Source organism: Elephas maximus, chromosome 8 (assembly GCF_024166365.1).
Source record: "Elephas maximus indicus isolate mEleMax1 chromosome 8, mEleMax1 primary haplotype, whole genome shotgun sequence".
Classification (NCBI taxonomy): domain Eukaryota; kingdom Metazoa; phylum Chordata; class Mammalia; order Proboscidea; family Elephantidae; genus Elephas; species Elephas maximus.
Window position 1 is genome coordinate 65,245,560 of NC_064826.1, and position 21,387 is coordinate 65,266,946.

At 40.5% G+C, this 21,387-nt stretch overlaps 1 protein-coding gene across 1 annotated transcript in view; it reads right to left on the minus strand.

Moving 5' to 3' along the window:
• Positions 1 to 16,386, minus strand: part of PON3 (paraoxonase 3) — a 29,716-nt gene extending 13,330 nt beyond the window's left edge. Inside the window, exons 1-4 of the mRNA XM_049893813.1 lie at positions 16,068 to 16,386; positions 14,592 to 14,662; positions 6,417 to 6,472; positions 604 to 769 (exon numbers count right to left, since the gene is read on the minus strand). Coding sequence (XP_049749770.1) covers positions 604 to 769; positions 6,417 to 6,472; positions 14,592 to 14,662; positions 16,068 to 16,141 — 367 coding nt within the window. The 5' untranslated portion in view covers positions 16,142 to 16,386. The remainder of the gene's footprint in view (positions 1 to 603; positions 770 to 6,416; positions 6,473 to 14,591; positions 14,663 to 16,067) is intronic.
• Between the last annotated feature and the right edge of the window lie 5,001 nt (positions 16,387 to 21,387).

The following is a 21,387-nucleotide window of genomic DNA, read 5'->3' on the forward strand; positions in this document are numbered from 1 at the left end:
TGCATTCCCCTAATGACGAATGATGTTGAGCATCTTTTCATGGGATCATTGGTATATCTTGTTTGTAGAAATGTCCACTCAGATATTTTACACATTTTAATTGGATTGAGTTATAAGCATTCTTTATATTTTCTAGATATAAGTCTCTTATAAGATATATAATATGCAAATGTTTCTCCCATTTTGTGGGTTATCTTCTCATTTTCTTCATGGTAACATTTGAAGCACAAAAGTTTTTAATTTTGATGAAATTTATCTATTTTTCCTTTGGTTATGTTATTTTTTTTAATGTCACAGAATTGTTCTCAAGGAGCCCTTAGTTTATACGTTAAATTTCTAAGAACAGTATTCAAGCTGGCTGTGATAGCCAAATAAGAAAGAAGAAGAGCAGGAGAAAAAAAAGAGATCATCTACAGCCAAAGGTATTAGTCTGTGTTCTTTAAGGTAATGTTTAAATTTTTTTTAAAAACACACATCTTGTTATAATATACATCTTTATGGTAAAATACCATCCCCCTACCTTTACATAAATTTTGAGTAGTTGGGCATGTGTGGTTTGGATATTCTTCATTTCCCCCTTATTCTTATGCATCCAGGCTTTACCTTTGTTGATGAAAGTACTGATTCCATGTGGATTAAATGATGCTTTGTCAAATCCATCAGTGATTTTTAATGCCTGTGCCCTTGGGTTTTGCTCATTCAGGTCCATCAAAAAGATTTCTCCCGGCTTATCTGGTGCAAAACTTGGCATGCCTGGGTATTTTAATCCCTTTGAAAAACAGAGAACAAGTAAGTACACATACACATTTCAAAACATCATTTTTATGCTGAAGCTAAAATCTCGAAGCCAAACAAAAACACTGAGAGCTCTAAACTTCTTTTAGATTTCTGGAAGTTTTCATGCTGTCAGCTGTTGTCATTATCTGATCTGGGGAGCTACCAGTGTCATCTAAGCCTTGGCCATGCATATGGGAAGAATCAAGATAAGATAGAATTTTCAATATGAGTGAGTAGGAATTAAGTCAAAGAGTACTGCACAAAAGACTCAGCTGTGTTTACTTGTATGAGTCCCATGACCTGCCTGTGCCCCAGGTTCCTCATATATTAAAATGAGGAACTTTAACTAAGTGATTGCTAAGATCTTTCTAGTCCCGATATTCTATAATTAACCTTTCTCAAAGCAGAGAGAAAGGATGTATAGTTTCATTTGATTGATTCCATTCCCAGATTGGTTATTGTATGTAGTAGCAAGTAGTAGAATCAGGCCAAGAATTAACATAGGGAGGAAAAACTGATTCCACTAATTTGAAGACTAGCTCTTTTTACTAGAAGGACCAGGAGTTTATCAACCAATAACAGGCATGCTAAATGTATCGGGACTTTGCTCTGTCACTGTGTCAAAACGTGGGGTTGGTTTACTCTACATCAACCACAAAACGCAACGTACTTCCTCCCCATGTCCCTCCTCCATTACTCTGACATACAACATTATCAACAACCTTATATTTTCTCTTGGACCACCATTTCCATTTATGCACAATTTAAAATCTCCCCTTCATATTCTCCCTCTGTCTGTCTCTCTCACAAACTTTTTTTTTTTAATCCATTTTTATCCAAATTTACAATAATACTGGGGCCCTGGCGTGCAGTGGTTAGGAGCTCGGCTGCTAACCAAAAGGTCAGCAGTTCGAATCCACCAATGGCTCCTTGGAAACACATTGGGGCAATTCTATTCTGTCCTACAGGGTCTGTACGAGTCGGAATTGATTTGACAGCAATGGATTTGGGCTTTTTTTGGTTTTATAATAATACTATTATTGGCTCTTCCACTAGGCCCCCTTGGGGTAGTCATTCTTTTCTGAACAAACTTACCTATATCCTCAACCTTTTTCTTAGAACAGTTCCTTCCTTGCCTACACCTTATGGAAAAGCTGGCTTTCCCCAGGCAGCACTGCCCAGCAGAGAAGGTGCCTCTTTCATTCTTATGTCACCACACCTGCAGGAGGAATCAGCATGCCCCTGGCCACAAACCCTTGCTTCCAGACCTCAGTTGTATCATCATACATCATAACAGCCCTTCTTCTACGGAAGTCACACCCTGTGCTTACTGTTTCCTTTTCAAATTCTGCACCAACTCCCTTTTCTCTGGCCTAGTTCCTACATAAACCAAAACCTGTTGCTGTCCAGTCGATTCTAACACATAGCAGCCCTATAGGAAGGAGTAGAACTGCCCCACAGAGTTTCCAAGGAATAGCAGCCAAGCTCTTAACCACTGAACCACTAGGGCTCCTAGTTCCTACATGGGGCAAGTCTAAAATCATGCTAAAAAACTCCACTACAAAGTAGTTATCCCAACCTCAGTCACACATTCAATACTGTTTATCAATCCTGTGTTCATTCTGATAGCTAACCTACTGCATTTCTCCAAGTATCTGTTCTAAATTTGGTCCATTATCTTCTAGAGCTCACCTCTTCTGCCTCTTTATTCTCAGTGGATGACTTCACCTCTGACTTCTGCGAAAAGATCATGCCATTTTAAATGAATTTCCTCTGATTCCCTTCTTTCTGTCTCAGTATTCTTTCTTCATTTTTATCTATCCTTTCCTTCCTCCCTTTTTCTCAAGGGAGAAATATTCCTCTCCTGTTCTTAGGTTAACACCTCCACCTGTTTTCTTGGTTCACTCTTCTCTAGGGCCTGTCTTTATTAATTATAATCCCTTTCTTTTGCTTTCCCACTCATACTTCATCAGAGGTCTCTTATTTGGCCTGCAAATCGCTCATGTTTCTTCTTCCTTGAACCAAATCTTCTCCTACCTTTGCTACCTCTTTAAATACATATTTATCTCTCCTCTTCACCACCAAATTTCTTATAAACATCATCTGATCTTATTGCCTGATTTAAATGGCTTAACTCTCAATTTCTTGAATTTAGTATCTACTACAAATTTTTTTTTTTTTTTTACTACCAGTTTATAGAAACAGCTCTATCAAGATCATATCCATGTTCTCCAAAATATCTTGTTTAATAACTCCTCTAACTATCTTGGAGCCTGGCGGCACAGTGGTTAAGAGCTACAGCTACTAACCAAAAGGTTGGCAGTTTGAATCCACCAGCCGCTCCTTGGACACCCTACGGGACAGTTTTACTCTGCCCTCTAGGGTCACTATGAGTCTGAATCGACTCGACTGCAATGGGTCTACTGATCTTTATCTGCATATCTGTAGCATTTAATGCTATAGTATACCCCCTTATTTCTTGTCAAAAAGTCAAAAGCAGAAAGAGTTTCCAGATAGAAGAGCTGATTTTCTTCTTGTTTCTTGGATTTCTTCCTTCTCCAGTCCTCACCCTTCCCTCCTCTCTTCTCACTCTGTATTCATTTTTCGTGGGTCTCATTCATAAGGTTTCAGCAGTTTCAGGCAGTTTCTCTGTACCACTGTCTACCAGAGCTCACCAAGGCTTTTAAAATATTCATACTTAGCTGTAACCTCTTTCTGTAACTGTAGCTTGCATTCCCAGCTTCCTTCTGAGGGCAGCTCAAAATCTTGTCAAAATCAAAATTCTCCTCTCGAATCCTTCTTGTTTGTATCTATTATTCTTGTCTAAGAGCATCACTATTCTTCCCAATGCCAGGCCATATAAGTCAGTCTTCAAGTCCACCTTTCCCGCAATAGTCAGCCTGTCACCAAGCCTAGTGACTTAGAGAATTTGGCACTGGAAAAAAAGGTCAAGATCGTCTAATCCCACACCTTCCCTTTTCATGTGAGGAAACTGAAGCCCAGAGAAGTGACTTGCCTAAATCATCAGATTGTTAATTGTACAGATCTCTGAAAGTAGAGACTACTTCTCAGGAAGTCAGCTCATGGCAGAACACCACAAGGAGCCTTGGGGACATGTAAGGATACTGTCAGCTAGTGGAAGGGCAAGATGCTCTGGAAATGGAAATGATCTGATATGGAGGTGAGGATGGGGCAGTGCAAACAAACTTGGCCTATATTATATGAAACTCCTCTGACAAACAGCTGCACACTCACTTAGTTTTCTGTTCAAGACAGTTGGGTAAAAATTTAGGGCAGCAGCCCCACTGGTGTCTACCGATTGTAAGCAATTCTTTCGATATCATTCGCCACTGAAAATGGTGAAAATCACTTGGAGTTGCAGGCATTTTATTTAATACAGGGACTGAAAGCCTCCACTACCCTCATTCATGATTGCATGTGTTCAGCCAATGTTTAGTAAATATTTCAGCACTTGCATATGCCAATGACACACCAACAAGCAAGCACATCAGTATGGTAAAAAATTGCCTAAGCACAAAGGATGTGGGAGACCACAGAAGAGATACCTCACCCAGCAGAAGAGCGCTAGTGAAGACTTTCTGGAAGAAGTAAAATGCCCCCACAGGAAGACTTACACAGAAATAGAAGTTAACCAGCAATGTGTGAAGAAGGGCGCAATCTTGCAAGCAAAGAACAGCATTCAGGGAAGCACATAACATGTTTGCTACCTCTAAATAGACTAGAAGCACCTATTGAGTGGAATTACTCTCTAAATCAGTAGCTTCCAAACCATGTTCTAGAATGGCAAGAAAGGGCGGTAAGAGAAACCGAAGACAATGAGGACTTGAATTTATTATAGTGCAGAAAGATTAAAAATAAGCAAAGAACATGCTCCTTTGCCTATAAGCATGGGTTGTTAGTTTACAAAAACAGCTCTCTTATTTAGAGCTTCATGTTCTGTTTCTCATGGAATTCTTTGTGACGAAAATCTCTACTTTCTTTACAGCAATAATTCCGTGTTTTCAGTTCCAATGAAAATAAAATAAAAGCATACAGTAGGAATGACAAATATGATTTCCTAACAGAAAAGAGATCTCCTAGCTATAGAATAATCATTTTAAAAAGGCTATTTGGCATAACATTGAAAATATAAGTTGACAATAGAAAATTTAAATCAGCAAAGAAACGCTGTTATAGACAGCTTTGTGTTATCTTTGGTTTTGGTGGAAAAGTAAAGAAATGAAATCCCTTTCACACACAAGTCCACCACCATCACCAGCCTCAGCAGTTTAATCCACAGATAAGGTCTTCACTGTACTCTACTGTAGGGAGCCCTTGTGGTGTAGTGGTTAAGCACTTGGCTGTTAACTGAAAGGTCTGCAGTTTGAACCCACCAGCCACTCTGTGGGAGACAGATATGGCGGTCTACTTCTGTAAACGGTAAATCCTTGGGAGCCCTATGGGGGCAATTCTGCTTTGTCCTATAGGATAGCTGTGAGTTGGAATCAAACTCGACAGCAATTTTTTTTTTTTTTAGTATACTTTACTGTGCACCCTGAAGAATTTCGAAAATTCAGGCTGCTAAATGTTAGTATGGATCCCTGGTGGCTCAGTGGTTAAGAGCTCAGGCTGCTAACCAAAAGGTCAGCAGTTTGAATCTACCAGCTGCTCCTTGGAAACCTTATGGGGCAGTTCTACTCTGTCCCATAGGGTTGTTATGAGTCAGAATTAACTCACCGGCAATGGTTTTAGTTTTGGTTTAAGGGTTACTATATACGCCCCTTGTTTGGAAGCAAATATTTAGATTTTAAAATAACCTATTCTTTGGTGGTATTCTATTGGTGAAAATGGAATATTAGACAAGCAATTCCAGTAATAAGAATCCACATTGAAAATGGGATTTATCTTTTCAAAATCTATTTCCTGCTCCAAATTATAATTGATTTAACAAATACATGATAGTTTTCAACATCTTCACAGTATATGCATTTTTAGTTGATTGAAATTCAGTCCCTCATATAGCTTCCTGATCATCACAAAACCTGTGAAGATGGTATTGGGAATAAAGGTAGGCTGTTCTCTACTTTTCTTTCAAAGACCTGGAAGAAAGGGCAAGGAATGCAAGGTGGAAAGTGTGTAGGGTTTGGAATCAAGTAACATGGTATCATTCTATCTGCAAACACTTACGGAGCTCCAAACTCAGGCAAGTACAGTGAGATGAAGACTAGTTAGTGAGAAGACGACTAACAGAGGCTGAGGCCTGGCCAAGTAAGGTGATGATGGGGATGGAGAGCAACAGGACAGATTTAGAGACTATCCCAGGAATCAACTTGAAATCGATATGCATTTACTGAGACCCTACTGAGTGTACATCTGCCCACAGGAAGCTGCCCACCATGGGTCAGGCAAGGCTGGGCCTTCCTGTGGTGTCCTGATTAGTTCTCCAGAAGCCCGTTGAGGCATTTTTAGTTGACTGGGTTATGAGTCAGAATCGACTTGATGGCAATGGGTTTGGGTTGAGTTTACCAGGAGGTGGTATAAATGTGTAGGGGTCCATCTGGCAACTCTGGCAAACAACATTAACGCACTGTCTATATAGCTATTGATATGAGCATCTGAGGGGCACAGAAAATACTTACACTGGAGATAAAAGCCAGCCCACTAGGAAGTATATCAATATCTTCAGAGCCAGTTTCTGCAAAAGAAGTGTGGGATCAAAAAGATGCATGTATGAAGGCTTAAAAAATAAATCTCACAGTCCAAACTTTGAGTTTCTTTTGGAAACTACATTGACTGTTTCAACCATTTTCTTGGGAAAATATTAACTTTCAGGAATACCACAGGCATGCTACTCTACAATAAAACCTGAATCAGACTCCTCAAATACTAAATTCTTTTTTTGGAACTCCGCTTTCAGGAGAAAGAGACAAATAACTAGAAAACAAATTCATAAGCTAAATTTATTCTCTAAGTAACAACGTCCAGGGTGTGTCCTGAGCATTGAGCCTTATTCTCCATGCAAGGCTGGTCAAACAGACTGAGTGAGAAAATTTGGAAAGTCATCATTATGAAGCCCTTTCTGTCAAAATTCTTTCCTCTTCCAACTTGCTGTTGAGACCTAAAAACGTATTATATAAGCATATTGGAAAATTATTGAAGAATTGATCTCTGTTATAAAAGTAACAGGTCTAAGGTCAGACTACTGAGTATAAATAGATTTGAAAGAGTCAGTTCTATCTTCCTCATTGAGAGTGGATCTGGAGCATTCCCCTGTGGAAAAGGGCAAATAATAGGTTAAATTGTGAACAGGATGAAAAAGGTGCTCCAAGTAGAGAGAGAGACTCTCACACCCTAAGCAGGCCGTGTGAAGGTGATGGGTATCCAATGTATCAGACTGTATTTTAAAAATATGGCAGCACCAATGTATATCACAGATACATGATCTCCAAATGTGATGTTGACACCCTTCTATCAAGAGGGAGGGGCCTCCAGATACCTTTGCATCTGCCTTGACCAATGGAATAAGGTGAAAGTGATGCTAGGAGATTTAAGGATAAGTCATAAAAAGTGGTAGGGCTTCCATCTGGCTCTCTCTCTTGCTCTCTCTTTCAACTTCTCTCTCTTTTGCTCTCTCTCTCTCTCTCTTGCTCTCCCAAGGCACGAACCTTGCAAGCCCTGAACCAAATGTAAGAAATCTGCCTTCTCTGAAGCTACACAGTGGAGGCTACAAAGAGTCTATAGAGACACACAGAGGTTCAGAGAAAGGCTTGGGGAGCCACAGATGACTCCAATTATCAGTGTTTTAGTCACCTTAGTTGGTGCAAATAGAACAGAGATGAGCTGTCCTACTGAGCCCTGCCAAAATTGTAGATTTGTTAGAAAAATAAATATTGTTGTTTTCAGCTAATGCTAATTTTTGGGGTGGTTTATTACACAGCCATAGTAATTAGAACATGTGGGAAAATGGTTACCTGGGGAAATGGGTTCCTAGAGTGCCAATGGGCAATTGGGAGAGCTCTGGGGAGAATTCAGAAAATAAAAATGGACAAAGCCAAAGAAAATGCAAATTTGAATCATTAGAATGGTGGACAACAGGCATTGAAAATTGGAAAGCAGATATTTAATTTTATTCATTATACTAAAGGTTAAAACTCATCCTCAATTAGTAACCTGAAAATTAATTTAATAAGAACTTCTATTTTCAAAGAATTCTGGTTAATCAAGTTTTACCTGTAGATGATACCTTCATGGCCTGAAATATTTAATGCTATTTCCAAATGGAGTAACATTGACATTGGGAAAATCCAATGAATTAAATTAAAAAATTAAAAAAATCATATTGAACACTGCTTGGTTACTTTTCTGCTGTTTCTCCTGCCTCTCTGAACACCCCTGCTTGTCTTCCTTTTACCCTAACCTCTTCCCCACCTCTCTCTTAAATGTGGATATTCTACAAGCTTTGCCCTTGGCTCGCTCTTATGGCAGAGCATCCATTCCACTGCATGATCTACTCCACTACCATGGCTTCAGCTTCCTCCAGCATGCTCTTGACTTACCCAGTCTCTAAATCAAGCCCAGATCTTTCTCCCAAGTTCTAGACCTCTGAATTCACCTGTATTTTGGCCATTTCTACCTGGATTTCTCAAAGTTAACAGGTCCCAAACCGACCTGGACATTTTCCCCTTGAATAAGCTCCATTTCTTTTATTTCTATTTCATTGGATGGCACTTCTATTCTTCAAGTACCCAAAACAGACCTTTTGGAGTTTCTTTAATGCCCCCCTCTTCCCCAAATTCAATGGCTCACCAGTTATTTAAACTCTAGAACTCCCTCCTAGAGTTCTACAATAGGTTCCTAATAAGTCAGCTTTGCTCCCCTACAATGATCCTCTGCACAGCAGATTGAATCATTTTTTTTAATCTCTGAGTTGACCTTGTCACTCCCCTGCTTAAAACCCTTCAGAGGTTCACCAGAGATTGTTGTGTGAAGCCCAAGCTCCTTGGTCTGGGATCCCAAGCACTCTACATCTTGGTCCCAGGCTCCATTCTTGCAGTTTACACACTTTACTCCACATTCCAGTTGTGCTAAAGTACTCGTGTTAATAGCTTGTAAAATGTGCAGACTCCTCACCTGCATGCCTACGCACATGCTTCTCTCTCCTTCTTGGCACACCCGCACCTTTCCCACCACACCCTCACCTCCCCTTGGCTGAGTACCTAAGTTCTTGGGGATAACCATGGGAGCCATGCCCTCAGCCTTTCCTACCTCCTTGGGGCCTGAGTCCCTTTTATGTACTAATACTGTCACCTGTGACTACCTCCATCATCAGATATTTCACATTGTGCTGCAATCATCTGTTTACTTATTAATTTCCTACTAGACAGTCAGCTTCCTGGAGACAAGGACCGGGTTTATTCAGTACTGTATCCTTGTTGTCGTTAGGCGCTTTTGAATAGATTTTCGACTTGTAAAGACTCCATGTGACAAGTAGAACTGCTTCATAGAGAGTTTTCTGGGCTGAAGTCTTATGGGAATAAATCTCCAGGTCTTTTTCTCATGCTGTACCCTTGCACTTAACTTAATGCCTACATTTTCACTGCAAAAGTATGCAAGAAGTGCTGGTTAATTGAATAAACAAGACAAACAAGTTTAGTTTCTTGTACTTTGAGTTTCGGGTTAAACGGCTGCAAGAGAGTATTAATTTCTGAGAACAAAATATCCTGAGTTGCTCTCTGGCTTGGCTTCTTATTCCAACACCATTTTGCATATTTCCTAAGACAACATAAACCTACCCACTCCTATAATAACAGGAGTAGGCAGTTTTTCAGAGAGGTTGTACCTGTTTTTATTTACTCATTCCATCTAGAACATGGGGAAGCTGGTACTTTGCATTCAAAAGTGGAAAAAATTACCCTTTGACTGCACACTATTCCCGTTCTTTCCTACCCCTGCCAACATTGTACCTGCTTCACAGGGCCCAGTGTATCTCAACAACAGTGGCACCTATGGGAATATGACACTGTCCTGTGAGTCTTCCCTACTTACTCATTAGCCTATGCTCAACTATCATTAAAACCCCAATCCTAAACTTAAAATCAGCCTCATGAATAGTTATTGCTGTTAGCCGCCATTGATTCTGACTCATGGCAATCCCATGTATATAGAGTAGAACTGCTCCACAAGGTTTTCATGGCTGTGACCTTTCAGGAGCAGACTGCCAGGCTTTTCTTCCAAGGCACCTCTAAACAGGTTCAAAGGACCAGCCTTTTGGCTGGTAGTCGAGCACTTAACTTTTTGTGCCATCCAGGGTCTCTGCTTTTGACCCGTTAATCCCAGTATTTGGTATAACTTCATTTCTTTGGCCTCCAGCTATTCCCCTATACACTGGAAACTACAGGAACCCTGAGAAACGGTCACATCAAAAATTACTACCAGTTAATATCATCATTATCATTTCACAATTTGGAGAGAGGATTCTGAAAGCCAGCTAAGAAAACAACTGGGACCGTCTTTGGGGTGGAACCATATCGTGGAGAGTGGAGAAGTCAGAGAAAGGGAGAAAAGACCTCCTAAGGGAAAATAGGAAGATATAAATTACAAGGGTTATCCCCTTGATAATTCTGCCCAGGGCAGGCCCTGATAACGTTATTCATATTTCAAGTTCAGCTTTGGTCAAATGTCAAGGACAGCCAAAAAACTTCCTGGTTAAAACAACCCTTGACCTTCAAAGTCTTGGAACAAAAATATGCTTCATACAGAAACATCTGTAAGATGTGATTCTGGAGGGAAAAGTAGTTCAATCTTCCAACCTTTCTTTCCAGAAAGAATACTGGGGAAGGAAAATTAAAAAGAAAAAAAGGAAGAGTTTCTTCCACCAATAAATTTGACTCCAAATGTCTGGGTCTTGAAGAAAACATAAATCAGAACTTTCCCCCAGCTCTGTTACTGCCCACCACACCCCTGACAAAAATACTTCAGTGGTTTTCTATTGCTTATTATAGTCTTAACAGATATCTTTATTTGAATATTTAGCTTGCCCTTTTCAGGGTTTTGGTCAGCTCCTATTTATTAATATTTCGTTTTTTGGTCTCAGATTTTGTTTGCTGCTGCTGCAGTACTTCTTTCCTGAAGGTTCCATAATAAAAATGTGTTGTCAGTAGATAGCAAAGACAGTGTCACACAACAGAAAGTCCACAGGCATAGAAGAAAAAAACAACCCTAGGTTCATAATCTAGGCACGTCGCCCACTAGTTCTGGATCACTGGGCAAGGAACTTAATTCTTCCAACTGTCAGTTTCCTAATCTGCAAAGCACAGATAGCAGCACTCACCTTACAGGAGGGTTGAGAGGATGACACAGGTGTTTGTATAGGACTCAACAGCCAACAGCATGCTTCATAGACAGTAAGCCTTTGATAAGGCAGCTGCTTTTTTTTTTTTTGCTAGTATTGATAATTTTTATTGTTGTTACTGGAATGGCATCATATTTTATATATGTTTAAACTTTTTTGTGGTAAAATGTATATAACAAACATTTGCCATTTTAACCATGTTAAGTGTACAATTCACTAACATTAATTGCATTCACCATTTTGCACAACCATCACCACTATTCTATTTCAAATGTTCTTCATCACCCCAAACAGAAACTCAAGAACCCTTAAGCAATAACTTCCCATTGCCTCCCTCTCCCAGCTCCTGATAACCACTAATAAAATTGTGTCTCTATGCATTGGCCTGTTGTAGAAATTTCATGTAAGTGGGATCATAGAATATTTATTCTTTTGTGTCTGGTTTATTTCACCCAGCATGATATTTTCAAAGTTCATCCTTGTCATAGCACGTATCACAACTTCATTTCTCTTTATATACATTGTATGTATGTACCACATTTTGTTAACCCATTCAGTTGAAAGACACTTGGGTCGTTTCCACCTTTAACGGTTGTGAATAATGTTGCAATGAACATTGATGTACAAATATCTGTTTGAGTCCCTGCTTTCAAGTATTTTGGGTATATACCTAGGAGTAGGATTGCTGGGCCATATGGTAGGTCTATGTTAGCTTTTTGAGGAACTGCTAAAGTGCTTTCCACAGCAGTTGCACCATTTTACATTCCCACAGCAGTGCATGGGGGTTCCAATTTCTCTACATTCTTGTCAACATTTCTTATCCTCCCCCCTTTTTTGATAATAGCCATCCTAGTGGGTGTGAAGTGGCATCTCCTGGTTTTTATTGGCATTTCCATAATAACTAATGAAAGAGCCCTGGTGGTGCAGTGGTTAAGCACTCAGCTACTACCAGAAAGGTTGGACTTTTCAACCCACCAGCCAATCCCCTGGAGAAAGATGTGGCAATTTGCTTCCATAAAGATTTACAGCCTTGGAAATTCTATGGAGGCAGTTCTACTCTGTCCTATAGGGTCACTACAAATTGGAATTGACTTGATGGCAACAGGTTTAGTGGCTAATGATGTTAAGTACCTTTTCATGAACTTATTGGCCCTTTGTATATATACACACTTTTTTTTTTGAGGGGGAGGAGGGTGTCTATGAAAGTCCTTTGCCCATTTTTTAATAGGGTTGCTTGTCTTGTTGAGTTGAGTTGTTATTATATATATATGTATATATATACCCACACCATATACACACACACATATATATAATATCAGTGTTGCCCTATTGACGAATGTCCTATAATCATGCCAGCTTGCTTAGTTCAAATATGCCAATAGACACAAGAAACATGGCATTTTTTTCTTCTCCCAGCCAGCTTCCAGCCATTTAAGTCATTCTATTTAAAATATTTGGATAATCAGAACTTTGGCCTATGTCTTACAATATTAGCTAAAGGTTCTTCTCAGCTCTGGTTTAATTATACAATTTGAGAGCCATATCAGACCTTAGCAATCATCTTGTCTAACTACCCCTCTAACTTACTGGGCAGACTCATATTTTTGGAGAGGTATATATACTGCAAGTACGAATATTACTCAACAAAACATTAAATAAATGAATGAATATCATGTTTTGTTATTTTTTAAATCAAATTCAATCTGACCTTGAGCCCACATTTTACTAGGCTGATCAAAGCGATTACTGTGTCTCCTTGCTAGGGTGTGCAAAGATCCTAGGTTGTAGGCCTTAAAACTGGGCGGAATATTTTGCAAAGATCATACGGTCTTCATTTTACACTAGCCACCACTGATTACTCACTGCCATGCCCATGTGGTCTCTTTACATTAGATAGCTCTGTCACTTTCATGCCATGTTTGGGTGCAAAGTCTTTGAGATACACAATGCAAAGGGTCTAGCCTCCTTAAATATACCTTGTATCCATTCCTTCTGAGGTCTTGCTCCTTCCCCAGAATGCTACCAGGCATTGGGGCAAGAGTCCTTGCTATTAAAAAAATCCACGTATTCTATCTTTTCTCCATCATAGTCCCTAGAAAGAGCTCAGGTTTTTGAAAACAAAAGTCAGGAAGGGATTTGTCTTCAGCTACTTCTACTTTTCACCCCATAGCACAAACCTCTCCTGAGACTAAGGAGCACAAGGTTCTTTTTTTTTTTAGAAATTAAGAGGAAGAAATTAAAAAAAGAAAAGAAAAAAAAAATCATGAAAGGCTCTTATTCTTTCTGTCTCTTTTATAGTAAGGAAAATAAAACACAAATTCACATCACAATCAGTGATACACTGATAAATGTGGCACAGTCCTTGACCCCAGGAAGTTTAAAATCTGATAGGGAGAGTTAGAGAGAACACTCAGAGCTCCAAAATAAACAAGTGTGGTTGATGTCGTAAGTAAATCATAGTTGCAGAGTGCTGTGAGAGTTCAGAGGAAGGAGAGGAATTTGCAGCTGCTTTTCTTTTTTTTTCAGCAAGGAGAGACAGAGAAATAAGTGGAGAGAATTCATGAGCAAAGGCGAGACACTGAAGGAACACATTCCCAGAACAGTGAACAGAATCTAACTTGAAGTTTTTTTTTTTTTTTCTAGTAGCAGTGCCAGGGAGAACTGGAGGGTAAGAACCCAGATAAGGAGTTCTGACAGTGGCTAGTAGATAAAATGAGTTTTGTGTGGAGAGACAGAGAAGAAAAATCATGGCAGCATGTCATACATGGAGTATGAGGGACAAAGGGAAAATAAACGGTCCCTGGATTCTAAACGGAGTCTCTTGAGAATGGGGGTGCCTTAAAGAGGAGAAATTTTAATGAATAGATGGTTATGAGCTGGGAAATGAGGAAGGAAATTACAGAAACATGAAGTAGATTTTACATTAGGCTGAGTCTGAGGTGGAACTACCCTTTAAAAATGAAGGCCTGCAGTTTGAGAGTTTGGGGATGAGGCTACAGCTTTTAGGTTTATTTTTTTAGAATTTCAGTAGGCTGGAAGGTTCTTAGAGTAAGGGCTAAGTCATATTCTTCTTGATACTTGCAGATAAATTTTGAAAGAAGTCACACTTGAAACAAGAAATGTCATCAAAGAGAGGGAGGGAGGGAGAAAAGGAGGGAAGGAAAAAACAAACAAACAAAAAAGCAACACAGGCAACAGATATGAGATATCACCAAAGGGAAAGGAGTAGTCATTGACATTCTTCAAATGGCAGAGAGACGTTAGTAAGGAAAAGGACTGAGAAAAAGCCAGATTTGGGCATTCAGGAGATCCATGGAGACCTTGGATGGAGTAGCTTGGGTAAAGTGAATGGGGATAACAACGCTACTATGAGGGTCTAAGGAGTAATGAGGCTTAACTTGGCACTCAGGCGGATGGTGATCAAGAAATTGTGCTGGCCCCTTTTGGTACTGCACATACATACCAATTCCCTCAATCAGGTGGCAGTTCCCAGGCTCTACTGGCTCCACTTCTCGTGACACATTCATTCTTTGTCTGTAGCAGACAAAAACCAACACTGAAGGTCACTGTACAACATCCAAAATCAATGTCTAAACGTGGCTTTCCTATTGGTTAGGGCTATTAAAATTCAACGGTGACATAACAAGTAAATTTTTGGAGCCTCCTTTTATTTACTGGTAAATGTGGACACTATGTAGATAATAATGCTAACTTCACTCAGTTATTACAAGATACAAATCTGATTATATAAGGAAAATACTTTGCTGCCCAAATAAAGGACAAAATTTAATAGTACCTCATTGAACAATATTATTAATTTAAATATACAAAATAACATTCTCTAGTTTGCCAACGTACTATTATAAATATGCACTTTCCCCCCGAACCCCAATATTTTGCTTTTTGAACCCCTCAACTGCCTTCCCCCAAATCAATAGGGTCTCCCAATAGCTATATCCTTTAACTTTTACTTTAGCTTTATTTTCTTAATTTTATACTGACTTACTTTACAAGTACGTAAATTCATTAACCTGACCACAATCTAAGCAACTGGCCAAATTATTTTTCAATATAGTCTTCTTGTTCTCACATTGAAACACTCTTCTAAATACAGGGATAATTTTTTCAACTTTTATTAAACTGTGTTCAGAAAGACTTATACTTACTGTCACTTCGAAAAATACCTCTTAATCTTTTTTTAAAATGATTCACTTGGGTACACAGGTAGCAAATATAATAATAAATACTCTCAAGCTGGACTAGAAATTATTGCCAAAAGGCATTAGGCACCTCAAGAAATTCTCGATGTAAAACCTGGAGGATACCAGATTCTACTTAGGGAAATAAATAAAAACAATACGAAGACAACCGAAAGCTAGTAGAGGCTTTAGAATCACTCAGGGTTGCATATCATCACTTAATATTTCTGCTTTCGAGCCCAGTATTGACTTTCCTGAGGCATTTCTGAGATGGATATTACCACCTGATCTTCCGCTTAAAAAGGCTGGATACCCAGAATATGCCGGATCCCTCCTGCTCATTTCCCCCGTCTGGCTAGCTCTTTTAATCTTGGAGGGTTCTGTAACCGAGTACTTCTCAGTGGTTAACCAGGCTTGGGCAAAGCCTGTGTCAGCCATAAACACGCAGCTGGGAGCCTGGTCTCCTCCCCCACGGCCAACACTTCCAAGCTGGAAGTTTAAGTTGGAAGTTTGTTTCCGCACGAGCGGAATGGCAAGGGCGACCTGAGACAGGGGATATGACTTTCAGAAAATAAACGGGGGCACCCTCTTAGAAAGTACAACAGTCCACTTTCCACAAAAGAAGCTTCCCAAGGGATCGGAGAGGAGTGAGGCCTCGAGGGGGCACCGGGCAGCCCTTGACCAACTTGGAAGAGGCCAGAAAGGGGGCAGAAGAAGCCCCCACCAAAATGCCAACTCACCTAAACGCCAATAGCCTCTCCCCAATCAGGGCCAGGCCGACCCCCAGCAGGGTCAGCGCCACCAGCTTCCCCATGGTCTAGGGGTGCCAGGCTGCGGCGAGCCGACTCGGGGCGCTGCTTGACGGCGCTGCTGGCAGGCAGGCTCCCCAGCCGGTTGGTGCCCGCCGGCCCCGCCCACTGGCCTCTCCCGGGACCGAAGCGCGGCCCGGGCGGTGCTGCTCTGCGCAGGGATTCCCGCCAGTTCTCCGCTGTTTGGGGTTCAAGGCCAACTTTCAAGATTCAAGATCTGAAAGTTTAAAAGTTCCGCCCAACCTCCTTCCCCCCTTCAAGGCTGAACTCCCAGAGAGGGAGCCGGGAGAAGGTCTGGCGTTCTCTGGCAGCTTTGGCACCAACACATCAGCTGGTGGGACGGTAGAGGGGACTTGCTGTTAACAGTCGCAGCATTCTACCTGAGCTCCTTAAATCGACGGGGGGGGGGGGGGGGGAAGGAGGGGTGAAAGAGCAGAGTGGCGGGGAGCTTGAGTTCAGAACCCGGAACTTCGAGCTTCTGGACCGACCACCGGTTATGAGTTGAGATACAGAAATGCGCTCGAGCTACACGGAGGCGTCGAGGGAAGGGATAATTGAAGCGAAGAGCTTCTCCAAGATTTAGGGCACCGGACCTTGTCTCATGGCCTCCATGCCCTACCTGAATGTCGAAAACGGGGCGTACCAAGTTAATCTTTGTGAATACCATTATCTGCCCCCATTGTTGATGGGATTAACAAAAAAATTAGAGGGAGAGAAGGAAAGGAAATAAGATAGGAAAAAGGAAGATGAGCAGGGTTCCTTGGTAGGTTAGGCTTTCAAAAGACTTGATCTTTGTTCTAGGCCTTCAGTTCCTCTAGGCGAGAAATGCCCTTTCCGCTTTCATAATGAAGATCACCTTGGAGGGAAGCGGCTGGACCAATGGCAGATGATGGGGAAAATTTGAGGAGTTTGAGCACAGCAAAGTAGAATCTTCAAGCATGATCCGTTTTTATTTACCAACAGAAAGAAATGGTAGCCCTATTGAGTTTAAGCATAAATATTTCTTGTTGAGAGACCAAGGTTTACTAGACCTGGAGATATTAAAAAATTTGGTCCCTACCTATGGGATACATAATTATAGTATGAATACATAATTACACTGTGAGTAATGAAGCCTAACACTTAACACAGCTCACACTAATTCAAAGTTTAGAATTTTGAACTTTTCATATGTTAATGATTTTAATTCTCAGAACAACCTCCGAGGTAGGTAACATTATCCCAGTTTTATAGATAAGAAACTGAGGAACAGAGTGGTTGAGTAACTTGCTCTAGGTCACTCAGTGGCAGAGCCAAGCAGTCTGGCTCCAAAGCCTGTGCCCTTAACAGTGCTGCCTCCACCATGCTACCTCTGTTAAAGCTAAGGAAGATGGATTGTCCTAAAAGAACACTGTAAAACCTATAGATTTTTAAAAGAATTTTTAACTTGATTAATTTTAAAAGAGGATGAATTTGATGTTGTTTTCACTAGGACTTAAGAGGAAAGATATGACAAAGAGAGGAGGGCCCTGGAGCTGTGGGGCCAAGAGTGTGGTGCAGGTGTGTGTGCAGAATTTGGGCTTGGGAGCCAAGTCACTGGGTTTGGATCCAGCTTGGAAAAGCTTACTCTTTTAAGCTACAGATTGTTCTTCTGTAAAATATCATCCACCTCATAAATTTCTTATATGAGTGTAAAGTTCTCAGCACTGTGCTTGCTACATTGTAAGAGGTCAATAAACATAATTATTAAGTCTGAGCCACCCTGGTGGTGCTGTGGTTAAGCATCTGGCTGCTAACCAAAAGGTAGGCAGTTTGAATCTACCAGCTGCCCCTTGAAAACCCGATGGAGCAGTTCTACTCTGTCCTGTAGGGTTGCTATGAGTCAGAATAAACTTGGCACTAATGGATATTAAGTCTGAAACTCCATGTGAGATTGTAGGCTCAGTTGTGGGGAGAGGTCCCATCCCATTTATCACTGGGTCTTCCAGTGCCAGCCATAGCACCTTGCACTTAATAGTTGCTCAATAAATATCGATTAGATTGATGGATACAAAGTATGGACTTGGGAGAAGGAAAAAATGGAAAAATAAAAAAAATGGAATGCTCAACAACAAAAAGACAAACAGCCCAATTAAAAAATGGACAAAGGACTTGAATAGACGTTTCTCCAAAGAAGATATATAAATGGTCAATAAGCACATGAAAATATGCTCAACATCATTAGTCATTAGGGAAATGCAAATTATAATCAGGAGATACCACTTCACACCCACTAGAATAGCCATTATAAAAATAAAGGGGGAGGGAGGTGTAACGTTGTGAGGACGTAGAGAAATTGGAACACCTGTGCATTGCTGTGGGTATGTAAAATGGCGCTGCTGCTACGAAAAGTACTGTGGCAGTTTTTCATATCACCCAGCAATCCCACTCCTAGGTATATACCCAAAAGACTTGAAAGCAGGGATTCCAACAGACAGTTGTACATCAGTGTTCACTGCAATATTATTCACAATAGTCAAAGGTAGTAACAGCCCAAGTGTCCTTCAACTGATGAATGCATTAATGGTGCAGTGGTTAGGAACTCGGCTGCTAACCAAGTGGTAAGCAGTAGGAATACACCACCGCTCCTTGAAAACCCTATGGGACAGTTCTACTCTGTCGTATGGGGTCGCTGTGAGTCAGAATCAACTGATGGCAAAAGGTTTTTAATGGGTATACACATACAAATGGATATTCTTCAGCCATAAAGAGAAATGAAGTTCTGATACATGCTATGACAAGGATGAACCTTGAAAACATTATGCTGAGTGAAATAAGTTAGACACAAAATACTGTATGATTCCACTTATATGAAATATCTAGAATAGGTGAATGGGAACAAACGCAAACAAAAGTTTATAAGTGGTTATCAGGGGCTAGGGATGGAGCGGGGACTTATTGCTTAAGGAGTACTGGGTTTCTATGTGGGACACTGAAAACTTTTGAAAATAGGGGTGATTGTTATACAACATGGTGAATGTAATTAATGTCAGTGAATTATACACTTAAAAATGGCTAAAATTGCAAATTTTTGTTATATGTATTTACCACAATATTATTTTTAAAGAAGAAATGGCGTAGAAGAGAAAATAGTAATAATCATACTATATGCTAAATGCTTTACATGCTCTATCACATTATGTTTTTGTTATCCTTATGTCTTAGTCACTAATGCTGCTGTAACAGAAATACCACAAATGGACGGCTTTAACAAAGAGAAATTTATTTCCTCACAGTCAAGTAGGCTAAAAGTCCAAATTCAGGGCGTCAGCTCCGGGAGAAGACACATTCTCTGTCGGCATTCTCATCAATGTTCCCTGGGACTAGGATCTTCTCCGCCCAGGGACCTTGGGTCCAAAGGATACGCTCTGCTCCCAGCACTGCTTTCCTGGTGGTATGAGGTCCCTCTCTCTCTGCTCGCCTCTCTTGTATCTCAAGAGATTGCCTCAAGAACACAATTGAATCTTGTAGATTGAGTCCTGCCTCACTAACGCAACTGCCACCCATCCTCCCTCATTAACATCGTAGAGGCAGGGTTTACAACATACAGGAAAATCACACAATACCGGGAATCATGGCCCAGCCAAATTGATCCACACATTTTTGGGGGGACATAATTCAATCCACGACACCTCGTTTTACAAATAAGGAAAGTGAAGCTTGGAGAGGTCAAGTAATAACTCACTTGAGGTTATATAACTAAGAAATGTTACAGCATCCATTTGGACTCCAGTTAAGTGACTCCAGGGTTCATGTTCCTCATATTGCTTGTTGCCTCTCAACACAGCATGAAGAAGGTAGGAAGGGAAGAGGCAGATTTGGAGGCAAGTGATTGAGTGAGCTGTGTTATCTGTAATTCGTTTAAAAATTCTTCATTTTAGCCAGAGGGATATGTGTATGTGTACATTAACTTTAAACCTGAGAGTGGTTAGTTACCATCTGAATACGATAATAAATAATGCACAACCCCAGCATGGTTAGTTAGAATTGAATTTCAGACTCTGGAGGCTGCCCTATCAAGTGACATCATCTGAATCTGCACATGGACAGTTCATTCATTTGTACAAGAGATTAGAAATAATTATTCATAGTGAAACAGGTTTTGTCTGAAGTACGTGGATGGGCAAGATACATTGTACAAGCAGCTCTAGAACCCTGTTGGGTGCTGTGTTCATATGACTAACCAAAGAAGATTATTTTCTGATCTGTCGCTGTTGTTGTTAGGTGCCATGGAGTTGCTTCTGACTCATAGTGACCCTATGTACAACAGAACAAAACACTGCCCAGTCCTACACCATCCTCATGATCACCATTATGCTTGAGCCCATCGTTACAGTCACTGTGTCAGTCCATCTCGTTGAGGGTCTTCCTTTTTTGCTGACCCTCTTTACCAAACGTGATGTCCTTCTCCAGGGCCTGGTCCTTCCTGATAACATGTCCAAAATATGAGATGAAGTCTTGCCATCCTTGCTTCTAAGGAGCATTCTGACTGTACTTCTTCCAAGACAGATTTGTTTGTTCTTTTGGCAGTCCATGGTATATTCAATATTCTTTGCCAACACCATAATTCAAAGGCATCAATTCTTCTTTGGTCTTCCTTATTCATTGCCCAGCTTTTGCATGCATATGAGGTGATTGAAAACATGATGGCTTGGGTCAGGTGCTCCTTAGTCCTTAAAGTGATGTCTTTGCTTTTCAACACTTTAAAGAGGTCTTTTGCAGTCGATTTGCCTAATGCAATTTGATTTCTTGACTGCTGCTTCCATGGGTGTTGATTGTGGATCCAAATAAAATTAAATCCTTGACAACTTCAATCTTTTCTCTGTTGATCATAATGTTGTTTACTGGCCGAGTTGTGAGGATTTTTGTGTCCTTTATGTGGAGCATAATCCGTGACTGAAGGCTGTCGTCCTTTGATTTCACTAAGTAAGTGCTTCAAGTCTTCTTCACTTTCAGCAAGCAGGGTTGTGTCATCTGCATAACAGGTGGTTAATGACTCTTCCTCCAATCCTGATGCCATGTTCTTCTTCACATAGTTCAGCTACTCAGATTATTTGCTTAGCATACATGTTGAATAAGTATAGTGAAAGGCTACAACCCTGATGCACACCTTTCCTAACTTTAAACCACGCAGTATCACCTTTTTCCGTTCAAATGACTGACTCTTGGTCTAAGTACAGGTTCCTCACGAGCACAATTAAGTGTTCCAGAATTCCCATTCTTCATAATTTGT